This window comes from Suricata suricatta, chromosome 9 (assembly GCF_006229205.1).
Source record: "Suricata suricatta isolate VVHF042 chromosome 9, meerkat_22Aug2017_6uvM2_HiC, whole genome shotgun sequence".
NCBI classification, from domain to species: Eukaryota; Metazoa; Chordata; class Mammalia; order Carnivora; family Herpestidae; genus Suricata; species Suricata suricatta.
Window position 1 is genome coordinate 70,467,531 of NC_043708.1, and position 16,196 is coordinate 70,483,726.

General features: G+C 49.0%; 1 protein-coding gene across 4 annotated transcripts in view; it reads right to left on the reverse strand.

Annotated features, from left to right (window-relative positions):
- Positions 1 to 5,539: 5,539 nt before the first annotated feature.
- The window catches only part of ABHD4 (abhydrolase domain containing 4), a 41,471-nt gene continuing 30,814 nt past the window's right edge, over positions 5,540 to 16,196 (reverse strand). For all 4 annotated transcript variants that reach the window (XM_029950781.1, XM_029950779.1, XM_029950778.1 and 1 more), the window contains exons 2-7: positions 14,890 to 14,978; positions 13,250 to 13,622; positions 12,938 to 13,092; positions 10,739 to 10,850; positions 7,789 to 7,975; positions 5,540 to 7,073 (exon numbers count right to left, since the gene is read on the reverse strand). In XM_029950781.1, the coding sequence (XP_029806641.1) occupies positions 6,984 to 7,073; positions 7,789 to 7,975; positions 10,739 to 10,850; positions 12,938 to 13,092; positions 13,250 to 13,622; positions 14,890 to 14,929 (957 nt within the window). In that variant the 5' untranslated portion in view covers positions 14,930 to 14,978 and the 3' untranslated portion in view covers positions 5,540 to 6,983. The remainder of the gene's footprint in view (positions 7,074 to 7,788; positions 7,976 to 10,738; positions 10,851 to 12,937; positions 13,093 to 13,249; positions 13,623 to 14,889; positions 14,979 to 16,196) is intronic.

Genomic DNA, 16,196 nt, shown 5'->3' on the forward strand with positions numbered 1-16,196 from the left:
AAAATGTTTTGTTCACATAAAAAAGAAAAAACGTGGAGTTCCTGAGTAGCTCAGTCAGTTCAGCCTTTGGCTCTTGGATTCATCTCAGGTCATGATCTCACAGTTGCATGAGTTCAAGCCCTGTGTCAGGCTCTGTGCTGATTATGTGGAGCCTGTTTAGAATTCTCCTTCTCTCTCTCTGCCCCTCTCCTGCTCATGCTCTATCTCTCTCAAAATAAATAAATAAACTTAAAAAAAGAAAAGAAAAATGTTCTCAGAGTTGAACCTGCACTCAGATCAGAGAATAATGGGGCTTGCTTACCTCACATTGCATTAGGGTTTTTGACGGCTTCATCTTTTACTCCTTCAAACTGAGCTTTCAGCCCACTAAAACCTTCCTATTGGTTTAATGTTTTCACATGAACTGTCATTGCTTTACTTGTTTGATTCGTTTTTTAATGTAAGAGATGTGACCTTCATCTCTGCCCACAGTTTGATCATGTCAGAAGACAGAGTGTGCAGCTGTTTCCTGATTGGTGAAGCCTTCCTTCCTCCCTCAGCAGGATCCTCTGGGAGAAAACTACTAGAACTTCACATTTGAGAACTCACTGTCCCTTTTTGGGCCCCTTAGGTAATTTTCCCTGGATCACTTTAAGATCTGACTTTTTGAAATCTGTAAAAATGACATCTGGCCATCTTTCACCAACATTCGAGTAAGTGAAATTGTTAGTGGGGCAAAATTTTACTAGGTGCTCTGTTTCCAGCAGAAGGAGCTCATGTCCCGGCACAGCCGTATCCTGCCTGGGATCACTTTTACAGTCTGAATTAAAAATGCATCACCCATGTCCTCTGTTTATTTTAACTTCTATTCTGAACTCCTACCAGGTTCTATTTCCTGTTCATTTCTTCTTTTATCTACATCCAAATGCTTCTTTTCAAAAGGTTTGTGATTTCCTTTATGACAGATACACTAACTGTTGAAAATGGTAATTAGATCTGCTTCCTCTGAGCAGTGTTATCTTTCAAGGGTCATCCACCAGTCATGAGCTCCATATAATCTATTTATCTTCTTGTGATAAAATTCAAGTTCCTTTCCCAGTCTTGTCTTCTATAATATAGCACTTCCCAGACTTTGGGGTTTTACTAAACTTAATTAAAATTTCAGGAGAAAAAATGCCCCAAATTAATGTGTTGGGCAACAGGAAATGACATTTCCTCCCCCCATCTTAGAATATCATCATCTTTTCATAGGAGAACAATAATTTAATCCTGAAAAGATTAGAAAGGACATAATTTCAGAATTTAAAAATATTGAAAAAAACGTTCTTTCATTATAGACCTGAAATCCTGTCATGGACCAACTCCAGTCCACAGACCCATGTAGGAAACCACAGCTATAATATATAGTTTTGCAGTTCTATTTGGAAAACTTTCCCTTTCCCCAACAATTTTAGGAAGCACTCAACGCCCGGTTTTTGTCTTAGTTACCTTAACATTTATTGGAGGCCCAAAAATCTTCTTTCATAAGTCACAAGCCGCCCCCCAATCCAGATCCATGACGCTACATCGGTTGTCAGATGTTCAGCTTCGTGCTCTTTCTTTTCCAAAGTCACCCTTCAAGTTGAGAAGATGAAAATATCGCCTCCAGCCACAAGTCCTTCAGAGTCCTTTTTAGTAACTAGCATGTCCCAGATGTCTTTTGCTTATATAATTTATTCTCATATGGATCAATTAATATACAATGCTGCCAAATTACAACAAAGTCCTCCTCCAGCCTCAGAATACACTGGAGGAGGGAACTTTTCATTAGCAAGGCCAGGTCTGCTTCTGTGGTGGGCTCCTCCTCCCCCCTAATAAAGTTACCAACTAAGATGGGGCACCTTGGTGGCTCAGTCGGTTAAGCGTCCGACTTCGGCTCAGGTCATGACCTCACGGTTTGTGGGTTCGAGCCCCGCATCAGGCTCTGTGCTGACCTCAAGCTCAGAGCCTGGAGCCTGTCTTCAGATCCTGTGACTCCTTCTCTCTCTGACCCTCCCCTGCTCACGCTGTCTCTCTCTCTCTCTCAAAAATAAATAAAAACATCAAAAAATTAAAAAAAAATAAAAAATAAAAAAGTTACCAACTAAGAAAAGGAGGTCTTATCTTCCGGAATTAGGGGGAGGGTTCTGTATATCTGTTGGCATCAATGAATCGTCCTTAGTAATCTGTCTAAAAATGTATGATTCCCAGGGAAGTGTGAGGTTAGGACTGTCTTTTCTCCTCACCTTATTGAAAAGTGATATTTAGTAGGATAAAGACAAAAAGACTTTCCTAGCATAATAATGCTGAATTTATGCCATGAAAAGCAGTCAACATTAGCAAGATAAGAGATGTTTTGTTTTGAGCTATTTCACTTGGATGGAGTTGGGACTGACCTTCAAAATCTCACGTCTGACTTGTTTCTGCAAGACAGACTAGGGATTTGTGGGGAGGGCAGAAAAGGGAGGGATCTCTGAGAAAAAAGACCTTCCAGACTCTCTCTAGGGAGAGCTCTGTATGAACTGAAAGCTCACAGGATGAGAAAAGTGATGTTTTTCACTGTTTATTAGACATTGTGCTCATTACCAGCCAACAGGATTATTTTCTATCTAGTCATGAACTGCACCTGCAGTTGTGGGCTTATAGTTGACATGTCAGAAGGAAAGAGGTATTCATCAAGATTTCACCATCTTTTGGCAGTGAAAACAGACTGCGTTTTTAGCACACATATTTTGGTGTCTCTCCCAAGAAAGCAGTTAAATTTAGCACGTTTCCTGCTAGCCACTGAATAGTGTAGGACGGCCCCAGTCTTGGGTTTATGTCTGTCTGTGTAATCTCTCCTTGCAAATGGCTAGGCCTTTGGAGAACCCAAACACATGGGGTGAACTGGTACTCCAAATCCTTAGAACCCACCAGGAAAAGTACAGACTACTGGTAGATTCATAGTAATTTTTTAGTACTAGACCTTAGAATGTTAAGAATGACCCAAATGGAATGTATGTGTGGGTGTGTGCGCGCACGTGCAAGTGTGCATGCACCTGCATGAATCCATGTGTGTGGGTCTGGGAGTGTAAACAGGGCACTCTGGGTGACCTTTCTCAGACTCTTTCCATGTGGTCCTGAGGAATGTGTCTGCATTGTGTTGGATTTGAGGAAATCAGATCAGCATGTTATGCAGGTTCCCAAAGAGAAGTGGCTCTGAGGCAAGCAGGAAATGGAAACCCCAGGGTCATAGGACGTACTTCTCCACATAGGACCTTCTGGGTCAAGTGTCAGAGACACAGACTCCCTTAGATCAGTGCCTGTGGACAGGAGGCATCATTATCTCCAAGGTAATGTGTTTAAATGCAGGTATTATGGTTAGACTGAACCAAACTCTGGCAGAGACAGCCTAGAAATCCTTACTAAAAAAAAAAAAAAATACTGTAGGGGCTCCTGGGTGGCTCAGTCGGGTTGGGGGTATGACTCTTGATCAGGTTATGATCTCATGGTTTGTGAGTTCGAGCCCTGCATCCCGCTCTGTGCTGACAGTGAGGAGCCTGCTTGGGATTCTCCCCACCCCAACCGCCTTTGCTCCTCTGCCCGCTTGATCTCTCTCTCAAAATAAATAAACTTAAAAAAAAATACTGCGGGCTGTGCTGCTATGTGAGTGGGTTTGGTGACTACTGCCTCACTCACTCAGTTTTCCAAGGGGGTGGTAGCATCACTCAGTGTTGGCATCAAGTCTCGTTGATTTTATCTCCTAAGCTCTTCTTGCAGCTTCCTCCTCCTATGGGTCCACTGGCTGCTGGTCGGGTCCAAGCCACCAGCATGTCTGGCCTGGACTGCTGAAGTAGCCTCAATATCCCCGGCAGGGACATGGCCCCTCCAATTTGTACTCCACGGAGCAGCCAGGGAGGCCAGCTCAGGTCACAAATCAGATTCTGTCACAATCTCCACTGCACCCTGCCCCCACTCCAGTTTGTTCTTTTCAGATGAACACAACATTCTTCCGGAGGCCAGAGGACCTGGATCCCTACCTACCACCCCAGGCTCATCCTGAGCATCATCCCTGCTGACAGCTCTTTGCTCTCTCCACAGATGCTCCTTCCCCCTTTACTGCCCTTCCTTCAGACTCAGCAGTGGCCCTCACCTCTGCAAGGAGGACTTCCTAACCTCTCAAGGATGGCCCTTTTCAGTGACAGTTTTGTATTGATTTACATAATAATTTAATTTCATCTCTCTGAATAGAGTGCAATGTGCCGTGAAGACAGGGACCACATTTCTTCACTGTGTAACCCTAGTGCTTGGCCTACAGTAAGCTCCAAACACCTGCCTCTCCTCCACATAGCAGCGGTTGGCCATCACACAGTCTTCGGTCACAAAGACACAGCGTCCTGGGATGGATCAGAGCTTTGTAATTATTCCCAGGAATTCCGTTCATTCATTCATTCCTCATGACAAGTGGAGGATTCTATGCTGTTTGGAGCTGAGGAATTCTGAGCCTGGCTGGAGTCTGCCAGCCCGCAGCAGGCACGGTTGGTAGTGATTTGAACACATTTTTGAGCACTTGGCATACCTCGCTTCTCTCGGCTCAGTCAGAACTGGTATTTATTGAACATGAACTAGATGCCAGATGTGCTCCTTGTCCTTAATTAGCTTCTGGTCTAGGATGAAAAGGTAGACACTAAACAAGTGATAAGTTCATGAGTCTTACAAAGAGGCAGTGGGGTACACCATGGAGACACAGAAAAAGGAGTCCAAGTCTAGTCTGGGGGGTTGGAGGAAACTTCCCTGCATAAGGAATATTTGAGCTGAGATTTAGAGGATGAGTAGGAGGTAGGAATAGTCCAAGTACAGCCCATGTGGTGTGAACTTTGGAAGACAGGGCTATTTTTTAAAAAATTTTTTAAAATATTTTATTTATTTTTGATACAGAGAGAGACAGAGCATGAGAGGGGGAGGGGCAGAGAGACAAGGAGACACAGAACTGGAAGCAGGCTCCAGGCTCTGAGTTGGCTGTCAGCACAGAGCCCGACGTGGGGCTCGAACCCATGAGCGTGAGATCTGACCTGAGCTGAAGTCGGAGGCCTAACCGACTGAGCCACCCAGGTGCCCCTATTTTGTTTTTAATTTGAGAGAGGGAGAAAGAGTGAGAGAGAAGCAGAAAGGCAGAGGGAGAGGGACTCCTAAGCAGGATCCACACCCAGTGCAGAACATGATGTGGGGCTGCATCTCATGACCCTGGATCATGACTTGAACTGAAATCAAGATTTAAGATGCTCAATCGACTGAGCCACCCGGGTACCCTGAAGACAGGGCTATTTAATGGGCAGTGGGGAAGCACCCAGTTCTCCAGATTCTCCTGTGGCTTGGGGCTTGTCCTGTCCACACTCCTCATCCATCGTCTGAGGGGCTTGGCTGATGCAGCCCGTGCTGACCTGGGTGAACGATACCTTAAACAGGAGACGGGTGGCATGTGAACAGGTACTTCTCGGGCCCCTTCTCCACCTCGGGCACCACCCCAGCCCTCCTATCAGAGCAATATTAAACATCACTGCCACCAGTTTTTACTCATTTCTTTATTAATATAGAAAAGGAGCCCAAGGCAGCCGGACCAGTAGTACAAAGCACCAGGAGTTAATACTATTCTGGTGAAGGGGTTGGCTTTACAAAACGGAAGGAGCAGACAGGAGCCGCCCTGGTTCCGGGACCAGGCCCAGCCTGCTGCCCAGAACCTCAGAGCAGCACCCGGAACCAGCCCCTGGGAGACAGCTGACAGGTAGGTTGGGGGTGGCATGGGCAGGCAACTGGGGGGACAGATGGCAGGGCTGGAGGGCCAGGCAGTGAGAACCATCCTGTGGCTAATAAGGACAGGGAACTGCTGGCTGGAAACTCTCCACTGGACCGCAGGTAGGGGCTTACGGTGGGCCTCAGCCCCAGGGACAGTAGAAAAGTCCCGCGGATACTAGGCGAACAGGGAATCCAGACACAGCCCTGGGGGACGTTTCCCTATCTCTCCACCAGGGGCCACCTTTGTGCTACACTACAGGTGGGGCTTCAGGGCCCAAGGCACAGAGGGAGGCCCAGAGGCCTCCCAGTTGGGAGGTGAGGGGGCAAGGGAAGGAAGTGCTGGAGTGTCCCCAGCTCAGGCAGCTGGGGTTGAGACACATGGCAGGCCAGCGGCACCCCTGCACAACGGGACTGGAATGTGGGACAGGGATGGGCTTACCCATGGCCAGTGACAAGGACCAGACTCCCGGGAATGGTGCCTGCCTTAGACTTCAGCAAAATAGTCTGCGACATGTCCTGGGTATCAGCAGACCCGGGTTCTGGCCTTGGCTCTCCTGGAGCAGAGCTCTACCACCACGGGCCAGCCATGTCCTACCCTGGCCTGCTCCTCATCCACTAATGAGGGCTTTGAGTAAGACTTCTTAGGTCATGGGAGTGGGGGGCACTCGGCAGGTCAAGGGAGCTCTGGGACCTATTCTTGGTAGTTGAGAAGTTAGTAGTTAGTTGGTAGTTAGCTCCCAACCAGACTCTGGACAAAACAGCATGGAACGGAGGCTGGGGGGTGATGGAAGAAGATACTTTTGCTTGGAACCTACCCCCATAAACACTCCAGAGCTGGGAAAGGCTGCCGGGAGCCTCCCTTCACCCAGGGGACGAGGCCGCCCTCCCTTTGGCTCAGGGAGAGAGTGTGGCTCATGCGATCCCTTCACAACCACCATCTGGGGGACACTTGGCATGGAGAGAATGGGCGGCACTATGCAACCCTTTATGTTCTTCCCCGGGGAGGGGAGTTCAAGGCCTCGCATGGCTTCTGCCTCCAACCCTTAGCGTGGGCTCAGGAGTGTGCATTTTCACTGTGGTCCTCCGTTGGGGACAGCCCAAGACTGCCTGGCTGGCACATGTTAGTTGGTGAGGAAAGGACACAGGGACGAAGAAGCAGACAGGGAGGCGAGAGCGACTCTCTGGCTTTCTCCTCTTCCTCTACGGACAGCAGCTCAGTCAACAGAGTCACAGATCTCTTCCACCACAGCATTGAAGATATGTGGCTGGTCTGCATAGACGTGGTGCGATGCACCCTCAATCTCCTGGGGAGAGAGGAAGAGCCCACCAGGGGTGGAAAGGCCCTTTATCTAGGGCACTGGAAAGCTGTCTCACACTATCTCTTTTTCCCTTATACCTGCTTGCCCATAACCTATGAGCACTTGTTACGCCTTTCTCCTGGAATCTGGGCACTTTCCCGTGGGGGTCAATGAATCCCAAGGACCCATTCTTCTTCTCCTCTGGTTATTCACTGTACCTCCTTCAATGCCAGCGCCACCGCTATCTGCTCATTTTATCCACAGGTCTGATAAACCAGGGCCCATACGTGGCACCCAGCCTAATTAAGCACACTCATTAGCAAAGGAGGGTAGAGAGGAGTAAGAAAAAGGGAAGGCAGGAATGTGGTGGGAAGGCTTCATGGCAGCCTCTGCTACTTGCTTTACTGTTCATGGCTCTGGTTTTGAGTGGGACAGGGGGTCTGGAGTGGCGTCATGCTGTCTGTGTCTGGTTACTGAACGAGGACCAGCCATTTAGCTGAACTGAGCTAAGCAGCAATGAAAACCCCCTGATTATGGTATTACAGACTCAACCCTTCCAAATGCACTGCACCATCTCCTTCTGTCTGTTCCTCTTTCCCCCTGATTCTCTGATCACCCTTCTCTATCCCTAAGCTCATCTATGCCCAGAGTTCATCACTGTGTGCTGGCATTCATGCACAACATTTCTCCCTCAATCCTGCTCCTTGGCCAGCCAACATACCATGTCTCGGACATAGGAATCCGGCCGCTGCATCTTCACTTTTTTTCCTGTGCTGGTATCTATCCAGGTGTTGGCCCCATAGATCATGGTGATGGGCACATCTTTTCGAATCAAGTGAATTCGCTCCAACATGGGGCGCCGCGCCCAGCCAAAGGACTCCATCATGGCTTTGAATGCCGTCTCACCACTGAAGGAGCAAAACATGGTGAGTAGAATAAGCCCTGCAGCATGAAGCGTCAGCCTGTTGGTCTCTTCAGGGGCTGGGGCAGTATCCTTGTCATGTGTGTGTCCCTCTCAGGACCCAGGACTGAGCACACTGAATCCTGGTAAGATTAGGAGGTTGGCCTGAATCCATGGAGGCCTCCCAGCACAGAAGACAGTTAGGAAGGGACACTGAAAACCCTGGACACTGAGAATTGTCTGAAGATGCAACGGTTAACGTTTACTCAACAAATGTCATGTCATGCCTTGGGCTGAGTGTGGGGACACAGGAGTCAGACTCATTTGGTCCGGCCCTGCAGGAGCTCACAATTATCCTACACTTTGGGGAGGCAGGCATTAAAGAGCTAATCATATAATTACTTAAAGTCAGATTTCCCAAGAATCATGAAAGGGTGCTGGGGTGGAAAGAGAATGGACTAGGGGCTTAGCTTGCTGAGGGTGAAGGAGAGGGGCGAAGGCCTCCTGTGAGGGGGGGCTGTGAAGAGCAAATACTATAGCCCTGGGTCTCCTGACGAGACTCTGTTACCAGTCTGGTCAGTCCAGGGGGAGGCATACTCTGTGAGAAGCAAGGCCCATCTAATCTTCGCTCCCCAGTCATTTTCTTAGGCAGAGCTGACTGAGAAGGAGCATAAGGGGTCTGCGAGGCTGGGGAGGAAGCGGCTTTCTGGGCTGCTCTGCAGTTTTGGTGGGAGGCAGGAGGCAGGAGGCATGAGGCAGGGTGCTTTGGGAGATGGCTGCCCGCCAGGTCCAGCCTGTTCAGGTATTGTGTCCCTGGCTCCCTCGCAGCCCCGGGAGGAAGGCGGGCCTGAGTTCTGCACAGGCCACCAGAAACAGAGTCCTTCCTTCAGACCTAGCAGCATGGTGGAAAACTATGGACTCTGGAGTTAGAGAGACAGGGTTCAAATTCTGATGATACTTTCTTAGCAGGTCATGGAACCAGAATACATTTTAATGTTTTCATCTACAAATTGGGGAATTATGTCCTCTCTGAACCTTCACTGAGGAAAATGACAATATGTACAGGGCCCCTCAGGTTAGGCGAAGCAAAGTAGGTAGCCCCCACATATTTCTCCCTGGTCAAATGTCAGGTTTTCCGAGGGGCTGGTAAGAGTTACTGTGGGGGTGTCACAGTTACAACTCAGAAACACAGAGGCTGTTATAAAATTGAGTGATGGCAGGGTACCCGGGTGGCTCAGTGGATTGAGTGTCCAACTTCAGCTCAGGTCATGATCTCACGGTTTGTGGTTTCAAGCCCAGCACAGGGCCCTGTGCTGACCGCTCAGAGCCTGGCACCTGCTTCAGATTCTGTGTCTCCCTCTCTGTTCCCCCGCCCCCTTGCTTATACTGTCTTTCTCTCTCTCTTAAAAATAAACATTAAAACAAAAATTTTTTTAATTGAGTGATGGTATTGAGGGGAGAGGGCTGATCATCACTGATGTCACCTCTGCTTTCCCCAGGACATAACGGAGCTGCATGATTATATATTCTGAGGCTTAGATTGAGAGGCCATTCATTGCACACAACTAGGTCTGGGACTGGGGAAAGTTCTGAGGAGGGAGACTGGCACTGAGCCCAGCGGGGGCTGACAGAGGGGTCGAGAGCAGGAAACAGGGGGCTACCTGATTTGACTGCTGAGCTGAGTTTCAATACTGCTGCTTCAGCGGGCCCTTCAATTAGCTGAGCTCATGCGGAATGCTGGCTAGACAGTTCCCACGCTGCCCCAAAGCCGGCTGGGTGTGAGGCTACTGCACAGACAGTACTGCTGGAATGCAGCCCCCTACTGTCTTCACAGCTTTGGGCTCACGATGGGTGACCTGGACGGGCTTGGAATGAGGCGGGGCAGTGCTGCTGCTCCAGTGCCCTTGGCTTCCCCCAGATGCCCCGCAGCAAGCTGGCTGAGGCCTCCACAGAGGCAGTGCCACCCAGAGATCCCCTATATCAGCCACTCACAGAGCACCGCCCGTGAGGGAGATAACCTCCCTGACGCTGCCCCGGCGCTCAGGTGCCAAGACTGCAAATCAGCAGGTTGTGGGGCCTGCTGTGTGAGCAGCCACAGATAGGAACCTCTCACAGTCCTGGGAACACCCAAAAGGTCCCAAAGGTGTGAAAGGAATTCCTGTCCCAACAATAAGCATTTCATGGTGCATATAATTACGTTTTAAGATGCATACTTTTCCATCAGCAATTCTACTTCTAAGAATGTATAGATCTAGTCATGTGCGTGCAAAGGAAGATGTGCAAAGGAGTTCTCTGAAGCAATGTCACGTAATATCACAGACTGGAAACAGCAAGGAACTTTGAGAACGACAGGCTGGAAAAGAGAAGAGTTTTTCTTTCTTTTTCTTTCTTTCTGCCTTTTAAAAAATGCCATATATATTCATATCACTTTTTCAGTTAAAAAGAAAAAATCTTTTAAAATGTTTTCCAGACTCTAATCTGTCAAGCTAACTGTCTATCTCCAGGGAAGAGTAAGAGTCTTCCTCTAGAGATGGGCAGCACGTTTAATCAATCTATTATCATCTCCATCCCTTTGTGCCCATCCCTGGGAAGGTCTCTGGAAGGAATCGAGCCTGCTAGTGCCTGTGTTCCCCTAACTGAATGAGAGCTTTGTGCAAGAAGCAGTGTACCAGAGAAGGATCCTGGGACACAAGTTCCGGAGCTTTTCTAGCAGCTGGAGTTTCATCCCCAAACCCACCCGCTCCGAGCTGGCTCTGGGAGCCGCCCTCACCTGGGATTCTGTGCATTGCAATGATAGATATACTCAGATATAGTATCATCTTCAAAGAAGTCTGCAAACTTGCGCTTGAAGTCTGGCCGGAATCGCTGTACCAAGCCAGGCCCTGGAGGGCAGAGAAAACCAAGACAGTGGTCAGTACGGGGTAGTGGGGTGGTCGGGGGTGCTTTCCCGAATGTTATCTCTCTAGGGGTTTGTTTGCTTTGTGCATTTCACTTGATAGTGGCAGACAGTGTGTGAGCTGTCAGGAAGCCCCAGATGACTACAAATGAGAGTCAGCTGGTTATCAAAGAAGGTAGACAGTCCAGGGTCATTAAGGAACCAGCTTACTTTCAGTTCAAGGAAGTTCCAAGCTCTCCTCTAAGGATCTCCAGCCCGTTAAGAGTCCATGGCTGAGATGCTTTTCTCTCACATTCTGACCTAAGCTCTTTCTCCCTGAGACCCTTAGGGCCTTTTTTTTTTTTTTTAAGTAATCTCTATACCCAGTAAGGGGCTCAAACTCACAACCCTGAGATCAAGAGTCCCATGCTCAACTGACTGAGCTAGCCAGGCACCCTGAGATCCTTAGGGCCTTTTAATATTCTGAAGGTAGCAGATGAAACCATCTGCCAAGAGGCTTCTCATGTTCAGGTCTGTAATAGAATACGAGCAGAGAGGTAAGCTTAACTCTGGCATGTCAGATGTGGGCTGCTGTTTTAGAGCAATCTGTTCCTTCACCTTTCTCTATAGCACACACATAAGCAGCAGGGCATCCAAAACAGACTAAAAATTGGGCCTAATGGTCAATGTCTGATATCTTGCTCTCTCTCCTGGTCTTCTCTTTGCATCTGAGGATCAAGGGGTCGAGAAGGAGGCACAGCCAAGATCCTCTGGGCCCTGGTCCTCCCCCATGGCTGCCAGCCAACTGCCCAGACATACTGGCTCCGAGTCCTATGCATGAACCTGGCCAGAAGAGGGGAGAGTTGTGAGAGCAGGACTTCTCCCTGGAAAAGGGCTGCAGAGGGTCTGCTGGAGTCCAGAGTGCTGGGAACTCTAAGAGAGTCAGCTCTCTGATCATTTACCCTTCTTTGACACCCATGTCTCTTGACATCCTTCCTTTCTACCTAAACTCCTGCCTTCTACTCAAATGCTCATTTTTCTCTTTGATCCAGTCATTCTATTTCTCTTGAAGGGCCTAGTGAGACAACTCTTATTTAGCTATTAACAATCAACTTGTAATAATTGGCTAGAGAACATTACTATGTGTACATAAGCCATCATTGCAGGACAGGAGGGCCACAATCTTTTCTACAGAGGGAATCCGCTTGTCACTTCATCAGATTAAACCCCCCCCCCCCGCGAAAGGAAGGGTGTTGGCAGGCTGAGGTCAGAAGGGGGCCAAGACCTACTAATTTTACTTACTCTGGCTGGCTTCCCCGAACTTCCTTTGTTCCCCTCCCCCACAGAATTTGCTGACAGCTTCTACGTGGGGAAGATGTGATACCTAACTGGAGTAGGCCTTGGTTTGGAAGGGTTTGCCTGCCACTGTGGGTCATGCCGGTTCTGACACCTCCCTCCCACAGGTGCTAGGTGAGCTGCAGAGATGCGATCCGGTGGTGGTTACCATACCGAATCACCAACAGGTTGCCACATTCTCATACATGAAGCATAAGAACTCAGCAGAGGGAGAGTCACTTCATGGTCTCCTTCCCTCTCCCTGGGGGTCTAGCCAAGGCACAGAGTGATAGTTCTGCTCTATCTGTCCTCCACACAGGAAGGCTTTTTGCATGCAGGTGAAGGAAAAAAGGAACCTTCTGAAAATGCAGACAGAGAGATCTAGTTCAGATTAAGAGCTTTAAGTAACAATGCCAGGTCTACTCCCACTTCTGGACAAAGTGGGGATGGTGGGAGTCTGGATGCAATGGGGCTTCTAGAATCTTGGTTTTAGATAGTTTCTTTTTTTTCCAAAAAATTTTTAGTGTTTATTTTTGAGAGAGAGAGAGAGAGACACAGAGTGTGAGCAGGGGAGGGGCAGAGAGAAAGGGAGACACAGAATCTGAAGCAGCCTCCAGGCTCTTAGCTGTCAGCACAGAGCCCGGCGCAAGGCCTGAACCCACGAACGGTGAGATCATGACCCGAGCTTAAGACAGCCATTTAACCGACTGAGCCACCCAGGTGCCCCTGAGATAGTTTCTTTCTCTGTAGGCTACTCACCCCAGGGCCCAGCTACTCGGAGAACAGCCAGTGGATTGGAACGCCCTAGGACAGAGGCCACAGCCTTGAACCAGGTTGGTGGTGCACGGATCTCACTGGGGTCAGTCGGTCGGAGAGGAAAGCCCCATGGGTCTACCAGAATGAGATGTTTAACTCTAAGGGAGGAAAAACGAAAAGACAAGTTGCATGTGCTTGGAGCTACCATAGCCCTTAAATTGCCCCAGAAGAAGAGATCCACTGGAAACTAATACTGTAAGGTTCCCAGTGGGACAGGGAATTAGCTCATGAGCAAGAGGGGTGGCTCTTCCTTACCTTTCAGGGTACTTGATAGAGTAAGAGGTGGCCAGGAATCCTCCCAAACTGTGCCCCAGAAGGATCATACTGGGGATCCCCATGGTCTCCCGCCACGTCTCTATTGATGTCACAAACTCATCCTCAGCCCCCTCTGGGTCCCTTGGGAACGTTGGCCTTGAGCTTCGCCCAAAGCCAAGCAGATCAAAGGTGTGCAGAGTGCGGCGGGCGCTCAGTGAATCCATGTTGAGGATCCAGAGGCCCACGCCACCCCCGAAGCCGTGCACCATCACCAGGGGTGTACGTTCCCTCAGCTCTGGACTCACAGTTACTGTCCAGATCTTGTTCTGGTTTGGGAGGGACACATATCGGGCCAGGAACTTGTTCTGGAGGCCTGGAGAGAGAGAACCAGGGCAGAGCAGTAAGACTGTTTTCTGGCAGCACCATCACTTGCCTGGACTACCATTCATTGGCTTTCTCTCTCCATTGCCACCCCCCTCCTGACCTGCCTCACCTCCTTCCTTTTACAACCTTCTGACCCATATGTTCTAAGAGATCAACTTCAAGCACTATTTGTAGACCATCTAGTCTCTAGCTAATTCGGGGGGCCATCTTATTCCTTTAAATCATGTGTCTGGCTCCCCTTGGGCCCAGAGTGGCAGTGACCCCACTGGCCATACAGAGCCGCTACATTCATTGCTCTTGTACCTGTGTGTGCTTGGGGCTCGACAGATGGACAGTAGCATCCTCACTGGGGGTGTTGGGGAGGGTAGATTCTGACTGGTGTTGAATCAGGTGGAGAGGGTGATGGGTATGCAATGAGCCACAGGCTTATTCCTCTTGGAGACAGCCAGACAGTGGGCAGGGCTTGCTCTGTGACAGAGCTGCTTGGGAGGAAGTTGCCTGGATCCTGGGTGGAGGCTTGAGAGCTATGGCTGCTCTGGGGCTGTACTCACTCAGGCCCATGGGAAGAGAGGGTACCCATGGCTAGGGCAGTGGGTGCAGGGCAGGGAGAATCAGAAGGGAAACCAGGCAGGTGTGACCCAAGGGTCTTATTTGAATCTGTGGCTGCTGCCAATCATGAGATGTCCTGCCCCAACATAATGCTGTCCATGAGAGTTGGTCTGTGGGAATCCCAAACTACTGCAGTAAACAGGTAAGTGATGGGCCTAAATGGATAGAATAGAAAGAGAGCAGTATTAGAAAATAGAGGATCGCTGCTAGTCCTTACATAGGAAGGTGGTTAAGTCTGAGAAGTGCATGTGTGTTTGGAAGAAGAGAGAGGAAGAGAAGGAAGAAGGGAAGAATGGGGAGGGGAAGGAAGGAGAGAATATGTAGATGAGTGTGTGTGTGTGTGTGTGTGTGTGTGTGTGTGTGTGTGTTTTGTGTTGACAGTTGGTACTGGGTTTGAAGTGAATTTGTGGGATGTGTCAGGAACCAGTGGGATGGACAGGAAGGGAGATGTCAAGAAATGACTATCACACAATATGGTGTCCTCGGTGCAAATCTCTCCCTTCAAGCCACTGACACCTCTTACTCCCACCCCAAGTACTTTCAATTAATCAGGAATCTGTAGGTTCTGTCTACCAGGCTCTGGGGAAGATCCTGCATCCTCCTTGGGCCCCCTGATGGAGGTGGGATAAGCCATCCCTCCTACTCACACTGGAGGATCCTGGCTTCCACATTCTTCAGGTGAGACATTGATGTGGGGCGCCAAGCTGGCAGCCAGCTACTCAGCCAGCCTTGAGGCCTGAGACAAGAAGACACAGTGACAATCATTGGCAACATTGATTTTCTCAGCCTCGCTGACAGTTACAAGAGTTACCAGGGCGTTTCCCAGGCGCAGGAGACCTGCCCTGTGGCTGTGGCGGTCAGCAATTCCCTGCTGCCTGATAGACTGTTACTCTTCTCCAGCAAATGGTTATTAACAACAACATGCCCTTTGTTTCAATAGGTACTCAGGACTCCGTGTATATATAACTTTACAGTTTGCAAAGCTCTTTCACATTTGTTATCTCATTTGAGCTTTATAACTCCCTTTTGTTACTGGTTATCATAATGTTCCAGGAGATCACAAAGAAAATGCTAACTATTAACTAATGTTTCAGTTATCTTTATCTTTTGCCATCCCCAGGACTGGATGTTCCTTTAGGATAGGAGAAATTCCCATGCCACCTGCCCTCCTGGCAGGGCCTTGGGATTTGTGCATGCCTTCTTCTAAGCCTCTGGAAGAACAGAGCAGGGTCAGTGCCCAGCTGGGCTCTCATGCAATCAATCAGTCCAGCCTGGAGCAATGAGATGGGACAGGAACGGAGGAGGCAGGAGGCCTGGGTTCAAGTCCTGCTGTGACTGTGTTGCCGGGTTGCCTGTGGCCTTGTTTTCCAGATTATAAAATGTCTCCAAAGCTCACATATGTCCTCACCGCCAATCACATGCGGTAAAATAAAGATAATCCCATCCTGCCAGCTCCTTTATGCTCAAGGAAATTGAAGTCATTGCAGGGTAATGAAAGCACCACTTTTGGAGGGGGAAAAACAACAACAACAACACCATCTGGTCTGCCATCACACTTTTACCATTTACAAGAAGAGTGGCTTTGGCTTGATAAATAACCAGTCTTGGAGCATCTAGGTATGTTAAGAGACCTCATTAAGTGCCTGGGACAAATGGGATGCTCCAAGAATGAGTTTATGACTCCTTTTCCATTGTATATGATATTTCTCTTGAACTGTGCAGAATGAAGGGGATTACAAGGTGGATACCACCAGCTACAGGAAGGGTAGGCATACTCAGGAAGGGGTATTCTGTGGGGGAATGAGGGCAACTATTACACATCCCTCTTGGCCACACATGGGACATCCTGATTACACCATTGGAAGCACATAATTTTAGATTAGGATGGCTCCTTAGGAACTATCTAGTACAGCCTCTTATTTTACAGATGGGGAAGCTGATGCACGGAGAGGTC